The 27,116-nt window shown below is 33.1% G+C and overlaps 5 protein-coding genes across 5 annotated transcripts; 4 read left to right on the top strand and 1 right to left on the bottom strand.

Moving 5' to 3' along the window:
* Window positions 1-881: 881 nt before the first annotated feature.
* Window positions 882-2,156, top strand: LOC142521143 (pseudo histidine-containing phosphotransfer protein 6-like). The gene is made up of 4 exons (XM_075624363.1): window positions 882-1,175; window positions 1,276-1,406; window positions 1,497-1,640; window positions 1,821-2,156. Exons 1-4 carry the CDS (start codon window positions 1,107-1,109, stop codon window positions 1,960-1,962), a joined length of 486 nt encoding a protein of 161 aa, XP_075480478.1. The 5' UTR covers window positions 882-1,106; the 3' UTR covers window positions 1,963-2,156.
* A 7,841-nt stretch (window positions 2,157-9,997) lies between these two features.
* LOC142521144 (protein MIZU-KUSSEI 1-like) lies at window positions 9,998-10,841 on the bottom strand. The gene has a single exon (XM_075624364.1). The coding sequence runs from the start codon at window positions 10,814-10,816 to the stop codon at window positions 10,091-10,093; it is 726 nt and encodes a 241-aa protein (XP_075480479.1). The 5' UTR covers window positions 10,817-10,841; the 3' UTR covers window positions 9,998-10,090.
* Window positions 10,842-13,819: 2,978 nt separating this feature from the next.
* LOC142520437 (uncharacterized protein At2g29880-like) lies at window positions 13,820-14,836 on the top strand. The gene is made up of 2 exons (XM_075623411.1): window positions 13,820-14,146; window positions 14,237-14,836. The coding sequence occupies exons 1-2, from the start codon at window positions 13,820-13,822 to the stop codon at window positions 14,834-14,836; spliced, it is 927 nt and encodes a 308-aa protein (XP_075479526.1).
* A 675-nt stretch (window positions 14,837-15,511) lies between these two features.
* On the top strand, window positions 15,512-16,471 carry LOC142520435 (uncharacterized). The gene is made up of 3 exons (XM_075623410.1): window positions 15,512-15,580; window positions 15,654-15,879; window positions 15,984-16,471. Exons 1-3 carry the CDS (start codon window positions 15,512-15,514, stop codon window positions 16,469-16,471), a joined length of 783 nt encoding a protein of 260 aa, XP_075479525.1.
* A 5,751-nt stretch (window positions 16,472-22,222) lies between these two features.
* Window positions 22,223-25,181, top strand: LOC142520756 (TORTIFOLIA1-like protein 3). The gene is made up of 4 exons (XM_075623873.1): window positions 22,223-23,154; window positions 23,250-23,358; window positions 23,883-24,358; window positions 24,547-25,181. The coding sequence occupies exons 1-4, from the start codon at window positions 22,345-22,347 to the stop codon at window positions 24,919-24,921; spliced, it is 1,770 nt and encodes a 589-aa protein (XP_075479988.1). The 5' UTR covers window positions 22,223-22,344; the 3' UTR covers window positions 24,922-25,181.
* Window positions 25,182-27,116: the final 1,935 nt, after the last annotated feature.

Here is a 27,116-nt window from a genome sequence, read left to right as displayed (position 1 = left end):
TCCCAATATTGATTATGAACGTGATTAGTGTCCGAATCCTCACAATAATACTATTAACAACGTGTCTTTATTGTGTATTGTTAATAGTGCGCTGCGAAAAGCTATTTTTTTTTATAGTGTTATCAAATCTAGATAAATATAAATTACCAACATACAAATTTGAAATGGAATTTCATTTTAATAAAATAATTGGAGACATCCTAACCTAGTATCTGCCACTAATTTTGGAAGGACTAAATACCAACTTTGGTCGTGTAGATTCCCCACATTCATCTCGATTTCCACCACGCCCCCTACCCCTGCCAATAACTTCCTACACTAAATATAATTTGAACGTGAATTTAATTTAATTTAATAAATGTGGGAGTTAAATTAAATTAAGAAACATGTTTTTATATTAAAATAAAAACGCTTATTATATATTCAAATTAGCGATTTTAACATTTTATTTATTCCTTATTAGTAATGATAAATAAAAATTTCTAAAAAAATAATATAACATAGACTAAATCATTTATTTTTTTCAACGAAACACTCGTTTTCGCTACATTTTTTTTCTATATTTTGAGTAAATCAGCATATCAACATAGTAACCTGTAAAACATTTTGATCAAGTAAATTGTACTTATCAGTTATGTGTAACAAACTCAACTGAGAAGACAGAAACAATAGGATTGGATCACAAGACCTTTTAATCAATATAATAAAGGCAAAAACTTGTGTGAGACGGTTTCACGAGTCGTATTGTGTGAGACGGATCTTTTATTTGGGTCATCCATAAAAAAATATTATTTCTATCACAGGTAAAGATTCGTGAAATCGTCTCACAAGAGATATGTCAGACTAAATCATTAACTTGGTGCTATAATCCATCGCCACTCTTTAAATTAACCGCCCCTTAGCTTGCAATTACATCACCACAAGTAACCAACTCCTAAACCGGCGAAGAGCGGCAAATTCTCCATTAATAAACCTCGAGGAAAGGTGAAAAGAAGAACGAAAATTTGATCGTGATCTCTGTTTCTTTTCATCTTTGACTTGTTCTGCGTAAATAGGCTTGTGGGATTCAAATTTAGAAATCAGACAAGACGGGTCTACCGCTGTGGATGTTGGGTCTCAATGAGGAGCTGTTACGGGCCGACATGAACAGGCTGCTCAATTTACTCTTCCACCAGGTCTATTTTCCTTGTTGACTCATCGTCAAAATCTATTCTTTCTTGGGTTCAGTATACATGTATGATTGAACTGTATTCAAAAAATCTTGATGTTTGTCAGGGTGTGTTGGACGAGCAGTTCTTGCAGTTGCAACAGCTGCAAGATGAATCGTCTCCGGACTTCGTTTCTGAGGTGGTCAACATATATTTTCACGAGACGGAGAAACTCTTGAGAAACCTCAGAGAGTTGCTGTACGTATTAATTCGATCCTTTGTTGTCATTTGATTCTTGAATGTGGGTTTTGTGTAAATTATGGTTTCTGTGTGTGTGTGTGTGTTTAGGGTGGATATAGAGTTGTTGGATTACAAGAAAATAGGAATCCATTTGAATCAGCTGGTGGGGAGCAGTTCCAGCATTGGTGCCAAAAGAGTTCGAAATGTGTGCGTCGCCTTCCGTGCCATTTCCCAGCAAAATAACAGACCCGGGTTGTTCCCTCTTTGTGCATTAGAAAACACTCCTATTATTACAAGTATCATCTACCAGAATTATACATGTCTTTGCATTTTTCTTACCATGAAAGATTGTGTTCCACTAGAGTTCACTTTCTTTTTTGGCAACTACGTACGTTGTCAGAAAGAACTGATTCATTGATTTGGTATTGCCAGCTGTTTGAGAGCATTGGAAATTTTGGAACACGAGTACTGCTACCTCAAGAGCAAACTGCATGAACTGTTTCAGATTGAACAGCACAGAATCCTGGCATCAGCAATCAGATACCCCATGCAGCCAAATAACCCTACAACTTAACTCACAAAGATCACTCAGCAGGAGACATGCATTTTAATACCTAGGGAAAAAGTGTTGAAGCGATCTCCTAAGAATCAATAAAAAGATATCCCACATTAATTAGTTTCTTTAAAATAGCCTCTTTCTAATGTTTGCATCGAGGGATTCTTTACCACAGATTCAAGTATCGAGTGTTCGAATTGTAACATCAGAAAAATCAAAACATTAATGACTTCTCTTTAATCAGTAGTGTGTAATAAGTCAAAAACTTGTGTGACCCTGTCTCACGGGTCGTATTTTGTGAGATGGATCTCTTATTTGGGTCATCCATGAAAAATATTACTTTTTATGCCAAGAGTATTACTTTTTATTGTGAATACACTACAAGAAATTTTTAAATCAACAACACACATACGACAACGGTTTTAACTAAAATCGTTGTTAATAAACTTTTTAACAACGGTTTTAGTTAAAACCGTTGTCGTAGAGCGTTTTTTTAAGCAAAAGACAACGATTTTATGAAAACCGTTGTCTTTTGACCCATCAAAAGACAACGGTTTTTAGGGTCAATGACAACGGTTCTATAAAACCGTTGTCTTTGAGCATTTATGACAACGGTTCTGTGAACTGTTATTTATTAGCGTTTTTTTAGACAATCGACAATGGTTTGTGTAAGCTGTTGACATATTTAGCGACGGTTTTTGCAAAATCGTCGCCATATTTGACGACGGTTAAATCAAAACCGTCGCTATTTTAAAATTGCGACGGTTTAACTTACAACCGTCGCTAAATGTAGCGACCGTCGCTACATTTAGCGACGGTTAAAGAAAACAGTCGCATGTTTTCACTTAGCGACAATTTTACTAAACCCGTCGCTAATATTAGCGACTGTTAAAGCCTTACCGTCGCTAAATTTAGCGACGGTTATAATTCAAACCGAAAACCGCCATAATTAGCGACTGTTTTATCATTAAAACGACGGTTTAAACAAATAACCGTCGAAAAATATTCTATAAATACCGTCCCTTTCGATCCATTTTCTTACCCCCACCTCACAACACTTAAAATTTTTCTCTCTTACACAATTTTACCACTTCACAACACTTAAAATTTTTTTCTCTTACACAATTTTACCACTTCACAACACTTAAAATTTTCATCTCTTACACGATTTTAGTTTCGATATAATGTAATTTTTTTCATTTAATTTTTGGTAAATTTTTAAGTGTTAGTTAAGATCAGGAATTATGTTATCATAGTAGTATTGTAAGTTTTTTTAGATTTATTAATTTATTAAAAGTAATTTTTTTTAATTTATCGAAAATATTAGCGACAGACATCATGATACAACCGTCGCTAAGGTAGGGACGGAATGCATAAGCAAAACGGTTTTTTATTTCCGTCGCTACATTTGTAGGCAACGGTTTTGTAATCCGTCGCTAAATAGCGACGGTTTTACATAAATTCGTCGCTAATTTTGTAGGCGACAAATTGTAGCTACAACAACGGAAAAAAACAGTTGTCTTTGAGCGCACCCTTTAACAACATGGGCTTTAACAACAGTTTTAAAAGACCTATGACAACGGTGAAAAACCTTTGTCGTAGATCTTTTTCTTGTAGTGATATTGGTAGGGTTGACCGGTCTCACAGTTAAAGATTCGTGAAACCGTCTCATAAGAGACTTACTCGTATAATAAATACCATTTGCGTCAGAAGTATTGTTACAATTGTATATATTAAAATAATAAAAAGTGTCTTATAAACTCAAGAGATTATACCACCTAACAGACAACTCATTTAGGAGATAGGTTTCTTGTGTTTATAACCTAAAAGTATTATCATTCCTCGCTCTATGGAGATGATATATTTCTTGTACTGTTTATAACCTAAAAGTATTCTCATTCATCGCTCTATGATATGGTCAAATGTTAGTCCTTGAATCATTAACATATATGTCAATTTTTATAAAAATACAGAGATTTATTCATGATTTTAGCATAGACTAACTCTTATTATTGTGCGGCAAAGTATCAATCAATAACGACGGAAATCAGGGATCCAAACTTCAAATTACGTGCGAGAAAATCTAAAGTTAGCCGTATTTAATTTGTTGTTAGGGACTAATCCATTATCCTAATTGATGAAAAACAAGCATCAAGATTCAAGAATACTCGAGATTTGCGGTGTTTCATTTTCAATATATGAGCTCTATATCCACTCACGGCAGCTGCGAATTTCTATTTTGTTGAAACTTTTTTATAATAAATTGTACGATGAGAGAATAAATTATGTGTACTAGCTTTGATTTTTAATAAGTTTTTTTTAGATTTTTGACATAAATTTAATTGTTCGTGTAAAAAAAATAAGGAGCTAAAAAATTGTAAGATGAGATAATAAGTTATCAATACTAGCTCTCATGTGCACGCGTTGAAATTTGAACTTGAAATTTTGAATTTTTCTGATTTTTAAAAAGTTTTTAAGATTTTTTTAATATATATCATTTTAGCTGCGCATATAAGAAAAGGCAAAAATTTGTGTGAGACGATCTCACGGATCGTATTTTGTGAGACGGATATCTTATTTTGGTCATCCATAAAAAAGTATCACTTTTTATGCTAAGAGTATTATTTTTTATTGTGAATATCGATAAGGTTGACCTATCTCTCACAGATAAAGATTCGTGAGACCGTCACATAAAAATTTACTCACAAGAAAAAGGAAATGGGAGTCTAAAAACTGAAAAGAGGCACGAAATTCTAAAAATTATATCAAGACAAGATTTTTGTTTCTACTATTACTAAAATATTATATAGTATAGATATATAGATAATATGAAGATAATAAATTGAGAGATAAAAAAACTACTCCAATAATTAAAATAAAATTAAAAATTAAAAACAGTAATGTCTATCTTTTACACAAAATGATAAGAGTTCTGAGCTGAATTATAGAAGAGACGAAAGCTCAAAATTGACTGCACACCACGAATCTGTGAAATTATGTGATGCATCAGTGTTGAAACTAAGGTTTGTTCATATAATAATTTCAAATAGAATACAAAAAAAAATAAGTCTCTTGTGAGACGATCTCACGAACGGGTCAATCCTGTAGGACCGAGTGCTTACCGCTTTACCAAAAGCTATAGCTAGTAGTAATGGTGCAACTCAAATCTTTTAAACCGCACAGCAGCTCAAGCACCACGGTTCGATCGCTCTACCAAACAGGGACAATTATTGCACCCAACAATCTCCCTCCCAATAATTGCACTCCTTGCAATCAATGAGAATCGAACATGTGACCTTGGCTCTGATACCAATTATAGGACCGAGTGCTTACCGCTTTACCAACAACTATGGCTAGTAGTAATGGTGCAACTCAAATTATTTAAACCGCACAGCAGCTCAAGCACCACGGTTCGATTGCTCTACCAAACAGATACAATTATTGCGCCCAACAAATCCTACCTATATTTACAATAAAAAGTAATACTCTTAACATAAAAATTAATATTTTTTTATGAATGATCCAAATAAAATATTTGACCCACGAAATTGATCCGTAAAACCGTCACAAGAGTTTTTGTGTAAAAAAAAGTTTTCGGACTGCCAAATTTTCGGCGGAAAAACTGATACAGATGGATGAATGGTTGGTTGGTCAATGCATTAATTATGCCTCGCCACCCACTGAACAAATGAACGTTTCCTAAAAGATGACATCAAATCATAATTAATTTAAACTTAATCACTTATTAACGATTATTTGAGATTATAATGAAACATATTAAACAAGTTCCGCTTCTTACCATTAATAAAAATAAGGTGAAATAATTTCTTCTGTTAAGTTGTTCTCTTGCGATTTTATTCTGTTACATACTCAAATTCTAGTCTTAGTCATGTATGTTTATTTTTTTTGGAAATTTTGATGAGAAAATCCCCGACTCACCGGAGTTTGATGATTTGACATCAGAATTTGCCCGTGTGACAAAAAAATTGAGGATCTTTCAAATTGGGGTTGAGAAATGTTGATTTGGAGAAGAATATGCTCTTGAATCACTTTGAAGTATTTCTTGAAAGATCCTAGATTTTTTTTGTCACACAGACAAGCTTCGACGTCAAATCATCAAACTCAAACCAGCATTGTTTTTAAGGCCAAAATTGCCAAAAATATAAACATACATGACTAAAACTATAATTTGACTATATAGACGACAAAAATCGCAAGAGTATAAACATAACGGACCGAAAAAAATATTTTTTTCCTAAACATAACTTAATACTTTATATATCATGGAGTAACTAAGTTTCAAACCGATCTTAATATTGAAAGTTTTCAATAATCTATGGTTGTGTTTGAATTGAAAGCTTTGGATTTTAAGAATTATTTGAGTTGAAAATTTGAAATGACTTCTTATTGAAATAATTTTGAAATTCATTGCAAAGACCCGAAAAATTAAAATTCGGGATTTACAATATTTTTTCAAGTGAATTTGCTTACACTAACCAATAAATTTGTTGTTATGAATTTAAAATCCGTAATTTCAAATCCAATCCAAATGCAACATTATGTTATTATTATTATTGGAACGAACTAGTTCCTTTTTTCTTCTTCTTTTTCTTTTTGCTTTACTTGGATTCGAAGTCACTCATTTTTTCGTGGCAACACTCTCGTCAATTCAGATTTAAAAATCTATTGGATATTATTAACTCCTAATTTTTCTGAATGAATATTAATGATAATGATCGAGTTAAATTTTTTTTCAAGTATACTATATCATATTTACTGTATCATAATTACATAGGAGAAAAGGCAAAAACTTATGTGTAGAACCCGTAAATCAGTAGACGTATAAGCCATGCATAATTCTAGATTTTTAAAATTTAGTTGACTTCATTGCATGATTATTTTAAATGCATTTGTTTGAAGTTAATTATTTTATTATTTCAGTTCAGTAGCTTGATTTTTAGCATTTCAGTTATTTCATTGAGGTCGGACTGGAGTTGGAGTTTTGAAATAGAATTTAAGATTTGAGAAATATTTCCAGAAGTTAATTTAGCTAGCAAGTAAGTTCATTTAAGTTAAAAAAAATTTTAAGGAATTATTTAAGTTAGTTGAGGATTTAATTTAATTATTTGAGGTGATTAAGAAATGAGCTCATTTAAGTTACTTAATTAAGGGTTTTATTCAATAAATTATTTGAGGGATTAGTGAGGCTTTTAAGAGTTATTAATTATCAACTAGATAGCAATATTTTCCCTTCATTTTATTTGTAGATTTTCGACCACACCCCTAGAAGAACAAACTAGGACTTGCCAACTCACCTTTGACCCATTCTTGGTTGATTAGCATGCTAATTCTTTTAGCTATTTTTTCACCTTAATTAATTAATACTAGAACACTATCCTAACCCTTGATTGGCATGATAAAATCGGCCACTATACTCTAGAATCACCCAAGAGATCATTTGATAGCAATTCAAATTCAAAATTCTAATGCATGAAGACTTGGTCTTGATATGATCCTTATATCTTGCACCATCCTCCTCACCATTCATAACCACTCCATCACACTCCCTCCCCACCGAAATCAGACCCCTTTTCAGTAGAAAAAACGTGAGTAATAGCTAGGGATAAAGGGAGAAAAATCGAGAACTAGAAAGAACAAGAGAAGCGCTCCACCTCCTCCGTGCCGCGTCGTTGTGGTTTCGCTCGTTTCTATTAACGATAACCAGGCATGTCTAGATCTCTTCCAAACCTCAATCAAGTCATATTATTAATTATTTTTCAGTACATGATCAGATTTTATCATTTCAAAAACCGAAATTTTCAGCAAAACAAGAAAGAAAATTCTGCACAGATTTTTTCGACTTTCATGCTTCACGTTTGGGTATGTTCTTTTTTGATTTCAGGGATGGATCGTTCCAAGGGCTCGAGGCTACATATAGACATGTACTAGGACATGTTAGGGCCATGATAGATCGTGAGTTTCAGTTCCATACATGCTGGAACGAGCACATGACAGCAACCTCCCCATTAGTGCAGAATCTTGTTCGAAAAATAAAATAAAATTCAGTTTGTTGTCATGGAGGAAGGATCTGATCTTGGCTGCCCCAAGGGCCTATAACCATGGTTTGATCACTCCCCTAGCAAGTATAAGACGTGACTAAGTCGCCCTTTTGGTGGCTTGGTCCATGGCTCCTCGGTTTTAATAAAAACATCACAACAGCCCCATGTCCCTTCGGCCCCTTCAAATTTCAGCATATGCATTTCGGTTTTGGGTTGCTCGGTATGGATCTTGGTTGGCCTATAGCCCATAGCCACGGTTCATACCATGCTCTTAGATGTCTAGATCGTGCCATGGTCAATCAAATGGCCACTGGAACGACGCAAGACATCGATCAAAGCAAAACACTACACACGCATGCACGTTGGTTCTCGGTTGGAGTTTCGGTTGAGTTATGGTGTGACGTGGATTGTGGCTGGCCTAGGGCCCTTAGCCATGGTTCAAATCACTCCTTGGGATGTTGGTAAGAGTCTCTTGTCGGTGGTTCACGCCTCCAATGGCCGGTAGTCTCAAAAACAACACAAGTTACGCAATGGTACAGTTGCTGGAATTTTACAGCAAGTTGCGGTGTCGGTTCGGTGGCTCGTTCGAGTTCTCGGTTGGCTTTTAGCCTATGGCCTTGGACTAGACAGTGTCCCTTTGAGTTGGGAAGGTCGTGTTTTTGACCGTTCGTGATTCGGATCATTTTTGAGGTCGTACGAGAATTTACGGTGCGATGTGCCAAATTGACTCTCGAAAGAGCGTTTCATGTTTTGGCCTCCATTTCACCTAGATTTCGACCCTCATCATTTTAGGAGCATTAGTTCATAATTTTAAACGTATTTTAATCATGACTATAAGTCGGTTCAGTGTTGGTTCGGAGTCATGATTAAATACGAAGTCGGTAGACGTAATTGTCGCATTTTCAAACGTAAATTGCATAGTTGGTCAAGTTTAAGCTATTGCATATTCTTCATGACAGTTAGGTTGCAGCGACCCTGGGGACGATCCAATCCAATCCAGTTGGTAAAATTACATGATTTTTCATTATGCCAATTAATTATATTACGTGCATGAAAATAGAAAATACTTATTTTTTTGAGATTTATGCGATATGGCTTGTGGTCAATTCACCATTATGGGAGCATTATTTTATACGGTCGTCAGTGACCGCTCAGTTCAGTTTGGTACCACCCGGTCGCCAGTGACCGGCCAGCCCAGTTCAGTTTGATACTCCCCGGTAGCCAGTTACCGTTCAGTTCAGTTCGGTGCAGGGACCACAGGCGTAGACCATAATCTCAACAGAAAATTTTTACCAGTTATTTCAGTACAGGGCTCCAAGGAGCAAACATTTTTACTATGATTTCAGTTCAGTTATGCACGTATTATAATTGCTCAGTACAAGTTATTTTCAGTATGCCTCATGACATGATATTTTATCACATGCACATTTTACTTCAGTATTTACTCGTTACCTACGATATTTGAATGCTGAGTCTTTAGGCTCACTAGACTTGATTGTTGTAGGTACTGATGAGGCCAGGGCCGAGGGCGGGGACCAGTGAGCCAGCTTGGGTCGGCAGTAGTGGCACCCGAGGACCTCAGTTTCAGCACTTGACACTTTTTATGCTCAGACATTTTATCAGCTGTTGAATATTTTTAAATTGTTATTTTCGGCAAACTTTATTTTCTTCCGCTGCTATATTTTAAACATTGAACTTGAGTTATCAGTTGATTTTATGAATGAGGCACTCCATTTATTTTTAAAAAGAAAATTTTTAAGACAGTATCACGAGTCGTATTTTGTGAGACAAATCTTTTATTTGGATTATCCATGAAAAATATTATTTTTTATGCTAGGAGTATTACTTTTTATTGTTAATATCGGTAGGGTTGAGGCGTCTCACAGATAAAGATTCGTGAGTAAAGAAAAATAGGTGGACAGAAACCATGTTCTCAAAATTTAATAATTTTTCCCTCAAGCTGATATCCTAATTTCCGAACAAACAAAATTTGTTTTAATATGTTATGTTTACAATAAATGTTCAAGATATAATATATATATATATATATATATATATATATATATATATATATATATATATAATCATCATATCCTTACAAAAAAAATACTCAATTCAGGTCCATTATTACCATCTGGACTCAACATGTATAGCGTCTCTGAATCCTTGGATCCCACCACTCTCTCGAAATGAGCCCGCATGTACGCCATCTCCCCGTCGGGTCCCTCCACTTCCGACTTCCCCGGAAGAACCCCCGCTCCCATGGACACCGCCTTCAGCACCTCCATCACATGCAAGTCCTCCTCCGTAGCCTCCCGCTTCACGCCGTACCCAATCTTCTTCCCGTTGCAAAACATCGTCCACAGAGGCTCATCCACAAGCTTCGTCTTGTCTATCTCCGACCGTTTCTCGCATTCCAAGGCGATGCGCACCATCCCCAAACTCATCTCCTTCTGCAGAACCTGGGTCTGCATTGCCAGCTCCAACACCAGCATAGGTAGAATTCGGGGGTTCTCTTGAATGGAGAGGCTGACACGGCCTTTACGGTATCCGAAGAGGGTCCCGGTGACTCTAACTCCAGCGGCGGCGCCATGTGTTTCTGGGAGGCGGCCGCCTGGAAGGGAGGGGAGTTTGCAGACAGGGGTTATGATGGGGAAAGATCGGAAGACGGAGCGGAAGACGCGGAATACTTTGACTGGCTTGGTTTTCTTCTTGGAAGAGGGCTGAAGGAGAGTTAAAGCCTGGGGCGGTGGTGCCGCGGAGGAAGAGGAGGAGGACGAGGTCGGCGTCTGTGGTGGAGTTTGATCTCCCATGTCACGGGACCTGAAGGAGGATGATCCCAACTATGAGATGAATGCTAATGAATTTTTACATCAGGGAAGAAAATGAAACTTGTTACTTTGTTTCTTGATTTTTCCAAGAAATTCGGAGTTAGATCGAGGAAGGATCCACAACTGATCGAGTTTATGGTTACTATGCTTTTGATATATGTCCTCTATTTCTGCGTATGTGACATGCATGGTTCAATTTTACAAAAAACGAGAGAATCAATTTAGTCGTATAATTAAGTCGTCATGTTTAATTTTTTGTTTTCTGACTTGTTAAATTTGTGTTTTAGTATTATAATTTTACATTTTATTGGTTTCGATTTTATTTACTTTAATGTTGATCTGACGTCAGAAAATATTGATATGTCACGTTTCCGCGAAACAAGACTATAAAACAGGGATGTCAATTTTTTTCGCTTGAGAAACAAAAAATGAGAGTGGGGGTTCCCCACATTTTTCAGGTTTGGAGTTAAAAATCTCCTAAATAATTAGTATAACCCTCCAAAAAATTTGATTTGTTTGTCAAAATTTAAATTAATAAAATATAAATATATATATGCAATAATAATAATAGTAAACATTTACAATAAAATTCTTAAAATAGTGGTTACCATATTATTTCCTAACAATATTTTTTCCCATATATTATATTTAAGATCACATCAAAATATAAGTGATACAATGTTATTATAATTGTTTATCTTATTGATATTAGGCAATATTTTTCAATAAGCCCAAAAATATCAGCCTTGCATTAACTTTTTACATTTTTATTATTGTATGGTTTACACCATGAAGTTTCAATCATCAGGTTTATTATCGGTTTTCCTTCAATTATGGTCCTTTTGGCATTCGACCCGGAATTTACCGTAAGTTTTCATAACTACCGACTTATTTGTATATATTGAGCCATATTGTGGATCTCACATATATAAAACATATTGTTCTGTACATTAGAATTCTGAAATGTTATTAGTTCTTGAATGATTATCGATCAACTACTTACTCATTGAATGACTGAATGACTAGAGTCCTGGACAACGATCAATGTACGAGATTGCTAGTCCATTGGAAAATGTGATTTTCGCGCGAAAAATGAGTTAAATGAACAATTAAACCCGAGTATATGGTTATTTGAATACGTGACTCCGGTCTGAAAATATTATTTCACATTGACTCGTTAATGATCGATTGCACGGAATCTTATTTGAATACATGAGAAAAGGTGTTGCATGAAATGTTGGTGGGAGCCAACTCTCTATCCTACAATGTTAACTTCATATTACTTAATAATCAGTGCATTTCACTTTATAAGATATTTTTTTAACGATATGTTATTATAGATACATGTCATCTCATATTGAATTATTGCACTGCGATATTTCCATTTGATTTGTTATAACTGTATACAAGCTCAATTTATTTTTTTACTTAGTTCTCGAAGACTTAACTCTTTATTTTCTTTCTATCTATTAAATATTCATATACAGAATTTCAGGACTCTAGATAAGATGAAAATTGAGAAAATAAAAATGTTGACTTTACAAGACCATAACATTTATGATAAATTAATATTACAGAGACCAACGAATCTCAAGGTTTAGTATTGTATTTAGTATCCTTATGGGCCGATTTAGCCTATTCAGATCGTGCTAGGAATTTGAGATGCTCCCGAAATGATTACGGGGGGTGTATTCAACCTTGGAAATTTAATTATTTTTATTGACTTTTGTAGAGTTTAAAAGTCTAGAGGTATTGAACATAGACTTTTATAAACTCTATAAAAGTTTTGTGGTATCCAAATTAGATTTTTCTAGAGTCATGAAAAGTATAGTGGTATTCAAACTTGACTTTTTAAAAATCTATAAAAATCTATAGGTATTCAATATTTCCATAGATTTACAATGATTCTAATATAATTCTCTATGTACAAACCTTAAAACTCTAGGTACAACTATAAAAACTCAAAAATTGTCTTCTACTCACCCTAGAGATTTTGGTAGACTTTTAATAGAATAAAAAGACGGCATTTTCTCATTCTCACCCATATATCTCTCTTTCTCACTCAAAAGACGGTGTTTTCTCCTCTCTAAAGACAAATCGAGAGTTTCTCCAAATTTCAAAGGTATGAATCTTTTCTTGAATCGTTATTGATTTGATAAAAAAATATATTATGATTTCTATACATTCAAATCATGGTGAGTTGATGGATTTTCCACGATTCTGAGAGAAAAAAAGATGGCTCCATTTGAAAGAACACTTGAGAAGCTTTGTGATCGTTGGTATCTGTTATGGCAATTCATATGTTACAATTGTTTTCATAAAATACTTACATACATCTATTGCTAGATAAATTAAAATTAAGCTACCATTTTTAATTCAATAATTTTAATAATATTTCAACAATTTCATAAGGAAAAGAATAGTTTTCGTCAAAATTAGTTATAATTGAGAAAGTAGTACAATTATTTTGAATAGCAGTTGAAATAATATATTTATTTGTCAAACACAGTGTGCTTAGCGCAAAGCGACAGTATAAAGATTTCATATTTTCATCTTATAGGTTAGGATCACCAAAAGACCAAATAAATAAAAATAAGTAAAATTACCTTGGGAAAAAAGAAAAGAAAAAAAAAGCTATTTTTACTGTAAATAGACCAATTCACGAACCTACTAATTTTTTTTTGGTAAATTCTTTCATTTATGCTTTTTGTATTTTTTTTTTTTTTGTTTTTGTTAAATTTTTGTTGTGAGTATATAAAAACTTGAACTTGAAGGCGTTTCTTTATTCTTTTTCTTTTATTTTTTTTATGAAATAGAATTACATTGAACTTGTTAGTCCTTATTGTTTGATTGTTTGTATCACACTTTATCATTGTCTCTATATCATTTTACTTATTTTGGTCAATATCTAGTAAAATGTATGTGTTTGTTTGCTTCTTATCACCGTATATTTTATATCTTATGCATACTCAAGTAATACTTACAATGGGAGATTCACAAGCAAAATATAATGTGTGGACGACTGAAGAGAGTAATGAATTGCTAAAAATCATGGTTGATGGCGCAATACGAGGATGGCGTGATAAAAATGGAGTATTTAACAAGAAAACTGTGGAGAAAAAAATACTTCCTGCTCTAAACGAAAAACTTGAATGTGAAAAGACTATTACACAATATCAAATTCGTTTAAAGTGGTTCAAACAACGATACAACAATTATTGTAAGCTTATACGTCATAACTCTGGTTTTGGATGGGATTCCGTGACAAAGAAATTCACTGCTAAAGATGAAGTATGGGATGATTATTTCAAGGTAAAAGTCTTTGAGTTAAAATAATAAATTTATATTTATAATTGGAATTATAACTAGTTTTAACAATTGTTGTTTTTTGTTCTTTACCAGTCTCATCCTAAACATGAACATTATCGGACAGACACTTTTGAGGATTATGAAGATTTGAGGATTGCGGTCGGGACTGGAACTGCTACTGGAAAATACTCAATTGAACTAGGAGATGATACTGATGCAAGAACATTTGATATAGAAGAAAATAGGGAAACTAATTTATTAGATGATTATGTCTTTGATTATGATAGTGGTGAATTCGTGCAAAGTGACAAACAAGAATCTTCACACCAGCTTCCATTTTTTGAAGACTCTGCTTTACCATTATCCCCTCAGCCCAGAAGTTCAGAGGTTCCACCAACTACAAAAAAACGAAATAGGACTGAGTTTGAAGCAAAATCAAGCACATTCAAAAATACAGACCCAAATTATATATGTGAAATATCTCACACTCTTGAGAAAGTAGTTTCTAAGATAGAATTAATAGGGAATGCATGTGATACTTGTTGGGATGCTATCAAAGAGATCCCAAATTTGGATAATCGTACTCGATACAAAGTGCTTGATTTACTTAACACCAGATCAAAGAAGATGGATTTCTTGAAAATGACAATTGAAGAGCGTTCGGGATGGATAGACTATAAATTAAATGAATGAGTATTTTTAGGGACATGATCAATAATGAATTATATTGTGATTTAATTTCTGGACATATTCATTTTATTTGTTTTCTGATTGTGGATTTTTGGATTATTTATATAAATTTTGAGTTTTACATGGAATGATGTTCAATAAATTCATAGACTTATTTTATTCTAATTCCTTGTCTGATATCAGGTGGTTCATTAAAATGTCATATATCAACGTACACGATGTAGAAGATCAAATGGAAGAAGAGGAATTCGAAGAAAAATTACATGAAACTTTTAGGTATTTGTTGAGGGAAATTCTTGGGATTCTCTATGTGCTAACTTAGCATATAACTAACATGAATGACGAACGTGTTCATCGTCCCTTAAATAGACGACCAATAACTTCATGTGGATACGATTATATCCATAAAATATTAAAAGAGGATCCAATAAACTTTCGAGAAATTTATAGAATGTATCATGACGTATTTTTAAAAATGTGCAACATCCTTAGAGAAAAACACTATTGCAAGATACAAGATATATTTGTATTGAAGAAATGCTTGCCATGTTTTTAATTAATGTTGGTCAAAATACTCGATATTGCTTGATTCGTAAAATATTCGGTCGATCACAATGCAATACTAGCCAAAACTTCAACAAAGTGTTGAGAGCATTGAATAGAATTGCAGCAGATATGATGGTCAAACCTGGATCTGGAGTTCCAGAAAAAAAAAGAGAGAGTCCAAGATTTTATCCTTATTTTAAAGTAAGTGATTAAATTCTTTTTAGTTGTTATTATTATAAGTACCACAATTTTTATTATGTTTTTCTTATTGTAGGATTGCATTGGGGCTATTGATGGCACTCATATTCCAGCAATAGTGTTTGGGCATGATACTAACAGTTATCGTAATCGTCACAGGACAATTTTTCAAAATGTTTTAGCAGCTTGTAACTTTGATTTAGAATTTATTTATGTGTTCAGTGGGTGGGAGGGATCTGCCCATGATTCAAACATATTGGCAGATGCTTTATCAAGAAATAACGGGCTTAAAGTGTCACAAGGTATGTTTTTTGTTCTATATGCTATACATCTAAAATTTTTGTAATTTTTCAAGATTATATATGTTATTCATTGGTTACTTGATTCTACAATTAATGTTCGATAGGTAAAATTTTTTTATTGGATTGTGGATATGCAAATAGACATCAATTCTTGCCTCCTTTTAGAGGTGTTCGTTATCATCTCCAAGAATTCACTGGCCAAGGTCGTCACCCTGAAGATACAAAAGAGTTGTTCAATCTTCATCATGCCTCTTTGAGAAACGTCATTGAAAGGATATTCGGTATATTTAAATCGCGATTCAAAATATTCAAAACTGCTCATCCATTTCCATATACAACACAGGCGGAGCTTGTATTGGCTTGTGCCGGATTGCACAATTTTCTTCGAAAGGAGTGTCGGTCTGATGAATTTCCAGCTGAACCAGAGAATGAAGTTCCACAACCTTCATCAAAACAAATTTACGAGGATAAAAACTTTGATCAAATATTTGGCACTGAAGAACAACAACGAACAAATGCAAATGCATGGAGAGATACTATAGCAAACAGAATATGGAGTGACGTTGATCATATTCACAATAACGAACCTTAGATTTTTTCATAAAAAACTGCTTATAATTTATCAAATTTCATAATGTTTTGATTAGCTATTTATCTATATTGATTAAATTTATTTATATATGCTTATAAAATAAAATTTTATTGATTAATTATTTATGCATGTTGAATAGACACGGTGATTGAAATTTTAATTTTGTTAAATTGAATTGTGATTTTTTTCATATATTAAATATATTTACTTTTTAAATAAGTAAATTTATTTCAAAGTGAAGATGTTATTTATGTTAAATAATTACTAGTTCGAAGAAATAATATATATTGAAATTTTGATTTTGTTAAATTGAATTGTAATTTTTTTTAAAAAAGTCTACAAATATCTATCAAAATCTTGCAAAAAGTCTACAAAAGTCCATGAAATTCTGTTTACAAATCTGTGAGATTCTACAAAAGTCAATAAAAATCTACCAAATCCATGGAAATCTATCATTTAAAAAAAATCATTGAAAGTCATTAAATATCTACATTGAATACAGCCCATTACATCTCCTTTATCCTTTGTTTCTTAGATTGTGGCAGAACGACACAACATAAGCAATCGATTTTCTGATAGTAACGTAAACGATTAATGAGAGATTAATTGATTTTTAGGAAATTTTATCGAATTAATTATTTTTTCGAGTATGACCATAAATAATTAATGTTAGAAATTCGAATTTTTGTGACTTCATTAATATACACAAAAATTGATATGAGACCATCTCACGAGTCAAAAAACTATTATTTTTTTATTTAAATCGAGTCAATTTGTCTCACACAGGGGTGTGCAATCGGTCTATTCGGTTACCAACCGAACCGAATAGACCTATAACCGATTTTATTTTCGAATAACCGAACCGATCGAAATATTCATAGAAACCGAACTAACCGAACCGTTTTTCAAATGGTTTTTTCGATTATCGACCGAAATAACCGATATTTAAAAAAAATATGAATTTTAACAAACAAAAAAAAGAAGAAATGGAGAGCTCATAAATAACAAGAAACATTGAACAAAAAATATCAATAATAAATAAAAATATTGAAGATAAAATCATTGGATGAATGTGCTTCCTTCTAATATATGAAAAGTTGGGCTTCATATTAATTAATGTATTTTTAATGCTCATATGCAATTTAAATTAATATATTTACTAAATCGGTTAATTCAGTTTAACCGAATTTTTCAAATTAAAATCGAAACCGAACCGAGTTAACCGATTTTTTAAAATTTCAAAACCGAATTTCCGAATTAATTCGGTTCGATCTATTAATTCAATTTGACCGAAATTTTTCACACCCCTAATCTCACATACGTGTGATTCATGATAAATATCATAAAATCATTACTCATTAATATAACTACACATGGTTGTTACGTCACTGTTTAACTTGTGATCAAAAAAATTAAATCATTACTTTTTTTTAACTTTAAAACATTAAAACTAGTACTACTTAAAAAGTTTATTATATTTAAGCACCGACGAACCGTACGATGATGTCGTAATATAATTTTGAATATATATATATATATATTGTATCACGCCAAGACAAGTTGATTAACTTTATTTTACGTTATTTTCTTGTTCGATTCACCAAATAATATTTTTATTTTTATTTTTAATTTTATTATTATTTCATTTACACGCAGTTTTTTTCTTTTAAAGACGAGGCCGTACACAAATAACGCAAGAAATGGGGATGACTTGCAGCGTCGGCCATCTATTATTTTTTTTAATTACAATACACGCGAGAGTGAGGAATCGAACACGGGAAGCTAGCTAATTTTGTAGTAGATGAGACTATTGGGCTACAAGTCCGATCTCGCCGGCCTATTTTCAATACAATAAATACATAAATACAATACAATACATAATTTCAGACCAAATATATTGAAATAGTTTATTTTGATATTTCTATAGATAGATATTGAAGCATTTTTATACCATGACACAATTGATGTACATGTCGATATTACTCCGAATCGAATATATGATCTTAAATCTCTTTATCGTTTCAATTTAAAGAGTGATATGAGCCGGTGAACGGTTAAAAATAAAATATGAGATAATCATGAATTTGAAGAAATTCAATGTCTTTTGGAAGGCAAAAACAATTCCGAAAAATGATAAGTCGTTATTTATTTGAACTTGATAATCTATTCTGAGTGTATATAAATTACGATCGTATTCAGATTTATTTACCTAAAGAAACATCATCCTTCCCCGGAATTAGTAGAGAGAAGTTTGCACACCTCCTTATAAAAACAAAACAAAAAAGAAAAAGAAAAAAGCCATTGTTTCTTTTCTTGAAATTGTTTTCCTTTTTCACATCATAAAGGAAAAAAGAAAAACCAGTAGGTGCACCTGTCGGCATACATAAATAAATAAATAAAAACTAAATTTTCAATCATATAAAATATGGATTTCTTTTTAATATATGCAATACAAACTCCATAAATTAATTATTCATTAGATGTCAACTTTTCCTTATCCCAACTTAGACTACAAGAAAATTAATAATTTCGAAAAATTAAGCAATCTAACACATTTTTTTAAAAAAAATCATTAGGTAAGTTTATTGTATGATTTTATTATTTTTAAATACACTGTATAATTTTTATTAGAGTTAGTTGCATATATTACCTTTATCAGAAAACCTCATATGAAAAAAATGACATATTTACTCTTCGTGTTTTCAAATCTTGAACACTTACATCCTGATTTTTTCAATTTTCCCAAAATCTATAAACTATATTATATAAGACAAAAACTTGTGTGAGACGGTCTCACGGGTTGTATTTTGTACGACATATTTCTTACTTGGGTCATAATGGAAAAATATTACTTTTTATGCTAAGAGTATTATTTTTTATTGTGAATATCGGTAGGGTTGATCCGTCTCACAGATAAAGATTCGTAAGATCGTCTAACAAGAGACCTACTCATTATATAAATACATATATCATCATATTCTATGATAAATTACAAAACTACATATATTTCGCGAACTAATTACAAATTAAAATCGAAAAAACAAACAAACAAAAAACGACTATATAGATACACAACACGTGCATAGTAGCGGTATTTTATAAAAATAATCGGGGTATTAATTTGCTTCACTGTGTTTGGAATAAAATTATAATTTGTTCTTCATCGATTTCTATTCAGAGAAAATGCACATGGAGGGGTTGGTGTTGAGATCTCTTTCAAGCAATAATGCCCAGAGGTGTCTTGTAATAAATCTTGGCTTGTATACAAATTTAATAAAGATTTGGATATGTGACATTTTAACTTATTGGGACCCCTTTTTATTTGAAGGATCGTGTCTCTCCAACAATAATTTATTTAGTTTTTGTTCCATTTAATATTAATAAATGTTATATTTTTTCCTCTTAATAAATTTAATAGATATATTTTATTTATCTATATATATATATATATATATATATATATATATATAATAACTTCGAAACCGAAATTAGAGCTTGCGCTTCAATTGATAGATTTTAAATTCATAGATTTAGATTATAGTTTTATTATTACAGTGAAACAATTTATCACATATTAAATCAATACCTTGTTTATTTACATATCAATAATACAATGTATAATGAATTTATAATGAAATCATTATTAGGTAGATTTGATATCCATAATAATTAACACGAAGAGTAGGTCTCTTGTGAGACGATCTCACGAATCTTTATTTGTGAGACATGTCAACCTTACCGATATTTACAATAAAAAGTAATACTCTTAACATAAAAGTAATACTTTTTTATGGATTACCCAAATAAGATATCAATCTCACAAAATATGACCAGTGAGACCGTCTCACACAAGTTTTTGTCTAACATGAAATATCATATAAATACGTAAGAGTTGAATTTGAAATTTTTTTTGTTTTACTTATCTAAACAACATAAATACATTTGAAATTTATCAATCCAAACACTACTTTTTTTCTCAACAAAGATATGTACAATTAGTTAGTTTTGGTATATAAGTTAGAGGTGGACGACCGGATTAATGAGTGATGGATTAGGTATCCAACCTCAACCAAAAAAATCGACAATCATTTTTTATTTGAATTATCTTTTAAAAGAACTTTTAATTTAGTGTTTTTTTCCTAATGGATTAGTTATCAAATTAATTATACGCCCAATCATATGTTAATGTAGCTGGGAATGGCTCTAAATATAACTAACTAAACCTTTTTTATTAAGTAACAATATTTAAAAATCCATGATATATATGTACATATATATTATTAAGGCAAAAACTTGTGTGAGACGGTCTCACAGGTTATATTTTGTGAGACAGATATTTTATTTGGGTCATCCATGAAAAAATATTACTTTTTATGCTAAGAATATTACGTTTATTGTGAATATCGATAGGGTTGACCTATCTCACATATTAAGATTCGTGCGACCGTCTCATAAAAAACTTACTCTATTATTAACTAGTAAGTCAATCATATTCTTGAATTGTTACTTACGCTTTTAAAAGACAAAAACTAACCGAAAAAAGAAACATTGAATGCTTAAAGAGCAAACAAGACCTTACTCATACAAAACATCATTATTACAAGCACTATTTATTGAATTCAATTGACCTATAAACATGCTCACATCATTTGCGACACCAACTTGATGCAATAGTTAGAATTCGAATTGAGTTTTAGATTGTATCAAGGCTTTCAGATCATAAAAATCGCGAACCATGATCGAATCAAATCGTTTTTTCATAAAATTGAACCGAACCACTCTAGAAGTGTATCTCTGTAACCAAAAAAAAAAAAAAAGATGAGACGTCTCCGGCTGAAGAAAAAGCCACTCATTTTCATGGACAAAATATGATGATGTGACAAAATATATCGATGTATGAGTGTGACATCTTAAACGATTATTTCAGGGAGCTTCGTTAATATATATTAATTTTTTCAATTTTTTTGAAAGTTCTAATTTTATTATAGTAATAGTGATTTCTATTATATTAGTCGGCAGTGTCAGCGATAATAGTGAATATCAATTTTATGATATTGATTGTTTTATATTTTAATTAAATGAGACTTTAATATTTACTTTTAGAATTATGGAATTCAATTTAAGATAGTAAGACAGTTCACATTCTGCAACTGCTAGCGCAGATGGTCACCTGTCTCGTGAAATGTATTGTTATTAATGCTTGATTTATTAGATAAGATCGTATCACACACATATTATGTACATAGATAATATTTTTTGTGAGACGGTCTCACGAATCTTTATCTGTGAGACGGGTCAACCCTACCGATGTTCACAATAAAAAATAATACTCTTAGCATAAAAGTTAATATTTTTCCATGGATGGCCCAAATAAGATATCTGTCTTACAAAATACGACTCGTGAGATCGTCTCACATAAGTTTTTGTCATATGAATATTAACGTGAAACTTAGAGATTAAATGTAAATTGTTTAAGTTGCCAAAATTGAAGATTCTAATGTGCGTGAAATTGAATTATTGGAATAAGTTTTTAAATGTGAATCACTATGTTTTACATATTTATTAGCTCACAATATTTATTCAGGACATAAATTATTCACATATTTATATTTTATTTAATTTAAAATAATATATGCCTAAGTTGGAATAATTTAATACAAAAACCAGCACGACGTCGTTTGACGAAACTGTATAAACCACCGCAGAATTAAGCGTCTTTATAAGAAGAAGAAAAGTTAGCTGGATCACGCAAGTGCCCACACCTATACGAACAGCATCTCCGGCCACCGCGATGCTGCCGGCGGTATTGGCGGCGCTGCCTGGATCCTGAATTCATACATATCCGACGTACATTCACCGCCACTGGTCCAGACATGCACGCTTCCAATTCGAAGCAAGCGCAGGCACGCGAGTTCAAGCACCGCGTGCTCACGTGCCTCCACAAGCTCTCCGACCGGGACACGCATTCCGCCGCGGCTACTGAGCTCGAGTCCATCGCCAAAACCCTCCCCGCCGCTTCTCTGCCGACGTTCCTGTCATCTATCTCCGCCACCGATTCGTCCGACAAGTCCCCCGTCCGCCGCCAGTGCCTCCGCCTAGTCTCCGTTCTGTCCGAGAATCATGGAAACTCCCTTTCCCCTCACCTCTCCAAAATTCTCACCTCCATCGTTCGCCGACTCCGAGATCCGGACTCCTCCGTACGCACCGCCTGCGTCGCTGCTGCCCTCTCCCTCTCCTCTCACGTCACAAATCCTCCATTTACTTCACTCACCAAACCATTCCTCGAATCTCTCTTCGTCGAGCAGGATATACATACTCAAACCGGGGCCGCATTATGTTTGGCTGCGATAATTGAAGGATCCCGAAGTGTAGACGTTGGGAGCTTGAGAAGATTGTTGCCGAGGCTTCAGAAACTTGGGAAATGTGATAGTTTCAAGGCGAAAGCTGCCCTTCTGGTGGCGATTGGCATTATTGTTGGAGTGAAGGGAGTGTTGAGTAATTGTGGGAAGATTGTGATCAAGAATTTGGTCGTGTGTTTGGTGGAGTTCTTGAGTAGCGATGATTGGGCTGCGAGGAAAGCTGCGGCCGAGGCATTGGTAAAAGTTGTGGCGGTGGAGAAAGACTCCTTGTCGGAGTACAAGGATTCATGCTTGAAAAGTTTTGAAGCTAAGAAATTTGACAAGGTTTGGTTTTTGAAAATTCTTTAACTAAATTGTGGTATACTCTGTGTGATTTATTGATGTATGTGATGCAATGCATTGTGTTTTAATTTGATCAGGTGAAGGCGGCACGGGAGGCGATGAATCTGTTAATAGAGGTTTGGAAGGAGATTCCCGATCTGTCTGGAGCTGAATCACCGCCACCCGGATCACAAGCATCTGCTAAAGGTAGTGTTATATTTTTCTTGTTTTTGGTATAAATCTTGACAGAATTTTGCTTCTTGTTAATTCTTTTTTATCTAAGCTTTCAGATTCGTGATCTAAATGTTTCTAGACTCTGTTTTCTTGAAGGGATTAATGGAAATTGATTAAAGATTCAATTTTTAAAATTTTTTTTTGTTGATCCTGCATTTGCTTTACTGTCGGTTGTGAATCCTTCAATGTCTGCCATGAAAGTGATCGGTGGTACTGTGAAATTGTTCTTTCTTAAATTTGCTGTGTATTATGTAATTTGTTTGGAATGGTCCTTCCCCTCTTATTCTGTCCTTTCTGATTCATTTATTTGCATGCCTTCATTTGGATTACAATACTAATAGGTATCATCTGTCCAGCATCTTTTTAATGCCTTTTGGCCCACAATTACTACTTTTGTCTGTTTCAAGTATTGTATGGTAGATTGGTGGTTAAGATTGTTTTTTACTGTTCCAGTAATTATTTAGACTCCAGTTCTTATTTTGTTGATTTGTTCACAGAAAAGGCTAACGATGGGTGTCCTCTTGTCACCAAATCGTACATTGGTTCTACAAAGCCGACGCCTCATGTTCGGAGAAGGATCCCACTTGAAAACCCACCTTGTAGAACAACACCTCTGTCCGATAACTCTCCGGTCTCCACAGCTCGAAAAGGAACTACTTTTGGTAGTAATGAAAATAAAAGTCGGCCAGCCATGTTTAGGAAGTTGGATCTCAAGAAATCGACTTCGAATGGGAACGTTGAAATTGCTGTTCCAATTCCAACTTCTGGTTCTTCCGGCGCATCTGTTTTTGATGATAATCCACTGGACAAAGAGGATAGCAAACAATTTGAGAAGCCCGAGTTTAGACGGGCCTTGTTCGATGAGACCGGAGATGCCGGTCAAAACCAGAGAGAATGTGAGGACCTGACTCATATCCGAAATCAACTTGTTCAGATTGAAAATCAGCAGTCGCATTTGTTAGACCTTCTCCAGGTGCTTATCACTTATCAGATTCCTTTTACATGTTCTTTGCTTCTACAAGTTTCTGTGGATGTAGTAATTGTATGGACCATGTTTTGATATTTAATTCTTTTATATAATTGATCCTAGATATCCAAATTCCCCACATTGTGTACTCCTAGAGCATTGTCCTGATAGTTTTTTATTCCATGCAATTATAGAGATTTATGGGGAACTCACAGATAGGTATGCAATCTCTGGAGGCGCGTGTTCATGGTTTGGAACTGGCTTTGGATGAAATTTCACTTGATTTAGCTGTTTCAACCGGAAGGATGTCACAAAATAATGCTGATGGATCCATGTGTTGCAAGTTACCAAGTACAAATTTCTTGACCTGGAAATTGTGGGGAAGAACAGAAGGTCGTTCCTCAACCTCCCGATTGCTTACATCTTGTGGAACCCCTGCAGCGGCTGCAGCACGTGGCATCGATAGGAATGGTGATGATACAATGCCTAGGCTCGAAAATCGAGGGTATCAGGTCCAAGGTGGTTTAGGGATTATTAAGAACCCGTTGGCTGATACTCGTCGAGCTTGATGATAGACAATATCTTCACGCTGTTCTATATCACAACTAGTATGGTTTCATAGCATACTATTTTCGGTGAAAATTCTGAAACAGAAGATGAAGCGGCATCGAATCGTCCTCGGCGTAGGATGGATGCTCTTTTTTTCTCTCTATCCTTTTCTGTTTTCTCTTTACTCATATCTTTTCATTCATCCAACGTTCTCACTCCCTTTATCTAGTGAAACATATCAAATGGTTGTTGAATTGGAAATTTTATGGCTTTGTTTTAATGTCTCGAAGTCTTTCTTCTTTTTTTGTTGGCTTAATTACTCAAACATGATCGTGCATTTTTCTAAGTTGAGTTTTCTTTCAACTGCAAAAAGATATTTGGTATAGCCTTTTTTTGGACTTTTACACAGAATGAAATGCAGTAAATACAGAAACTTCCATTTGTATAATGAGCAAACTTTCTTTTTACTTGTTTTGGAGAAGCAGAACTTGATGGAATTCAAGAAGTTGAACTTTGATGCATTTTTTAACACATTCCATATCCAAGGAAGCTGCAACAAGAGATAGGAGGTGATGATACTGTAGTGTAATTAGCATTGACTTAATGTCACGAACTTAGTCTTTCTTCACGCTTGCCCAAATCAATCCTAGCAATGTAACACTGCACTACAAAAACACAATTAAAAAATTTAATTAATAAATTATAGTTTTTTATATTAAGAATTGTAATTATGAATATGTTTTTATTTAAAAAAATTATTAATGCATTTGAAGATTATCAACATAATTAATTAAGTTAAAATTTCTCCAAAAATAACATCAAACTAAATATATCAAATATAATATAACTGAGAACTCGCCTGTACCAAAGACAAATGACGAAAATCACTGAAAAAAATGAAAGTTAATGGGGTATATATAGCCAATAAACGATATACTTCTCAAAACTGTCACTAATTTGAATCTGATTTTTAAAATTCAAAATTGCGACGACATTTAATTTAAAATTTTAGTTGAAATATATTAGATACATAATTATTTGAAAAACAATTACTATATAATTAATGCGACAAATTTAATATTTTGTCTCTAATCTAGTGACAGAATATTGAAGTTGTCGTTAATTTTAGCGAAACATGGTAATTTATCCACGGCTTTAAATTTAATTTAGCGATCGAATCTAAAAAATTGTCCCAAAAACCCCTAAATAGCTCCACTTTTTTTTATGTGCTTGTGTTTTTAAAACAAACGAGTGAGTAGTTACATTTTTTTTCCCCCAAAAAACCGCATATGTTCCAAGAATTCTTATATCGAAATGCATTTGATGTGTTTTATACAAGACTGTATACGAGTTAATGTAAGTATAGCTGTCTGGTTCTTTTTATTATAAATCTTGGTTCATCAATTTATGGGTAACATAATGAATATGAAAGTTGTATCCCTCTTTATTATAGTTCCAGATAATCAAGAATCACTCAATTTTGTATTTTATGAGAGATTTATGCTCAAAATACCAGCATTGTTCATGTCTAGACGTCAACTGTATCCGTGCTCCAAACCATAAACTTCATCATAGTTTATTAGTTTCTTAACTCATTTTCAGACATTGATTTTGGCAGATGATTTGTATATCTTTGTCATATCTTTGTAACTCATGTTGAATTGTTCCATTATGATAATTGAGCTGAAATATATTATCAAAATACCAAAACTGCTCAAGTCTAACTGTTTGTTGTATTCGTGACTTCCAGCTTGACATTGCGACGTCCGTTTACCATATATGACATCCGAAATAAAATGACCGGCCCGAGATATGACTTTTAGATAATTGAGTTGACTTTCCAACACCTTTTGTTGTTGGATCATGCGTTTGTGATATATGATCAAAATACTTCAGTTCTAGATTGTCAACTCGACTTCATTTGTGTTCCAACTTCTCAGGCCTTCCAATTGGATATCTAATAGTTTCACACTTGAGTAAATGTGTTAGAAACACAATTACAAAAATTGTTAACATCAAAATCAAGATTCTTAGCATTTTCGAAATCCAACATAAATTACTAAAATAATTATTTTAACTAACAAGTCACAATGTTATATTTGCATACAAAATAAGAGCAATGTATTACTTGGAATATATATTCAAAAATTACATTTGAATCAAAAATTAAATTTAAAAACGTTAAAAAAAACTAAATGTAGTATTCATAGCTGAT

This window comes from Primulina tabacum, chromosome 12, assembly GCF_025594145.1.
Source record: "Primulina tabacum isolate GXHZ01 chromosome 12, ASM2559414v2, whole genome shotgun sequence".
In the NCBI taxonomy this organism is placed as follows: domain Eukaryota; kingdom Viridiplantae; phylum Streptophyta; class Magnoliopsida; order Lamiales; family Gesneriaceae; genus Primulina; species Primulina tabacum.
Note: the sequence above shows the minus strand (reverse complement) of the source record. Positions and strands in the feature narration are given on the sequence as shown.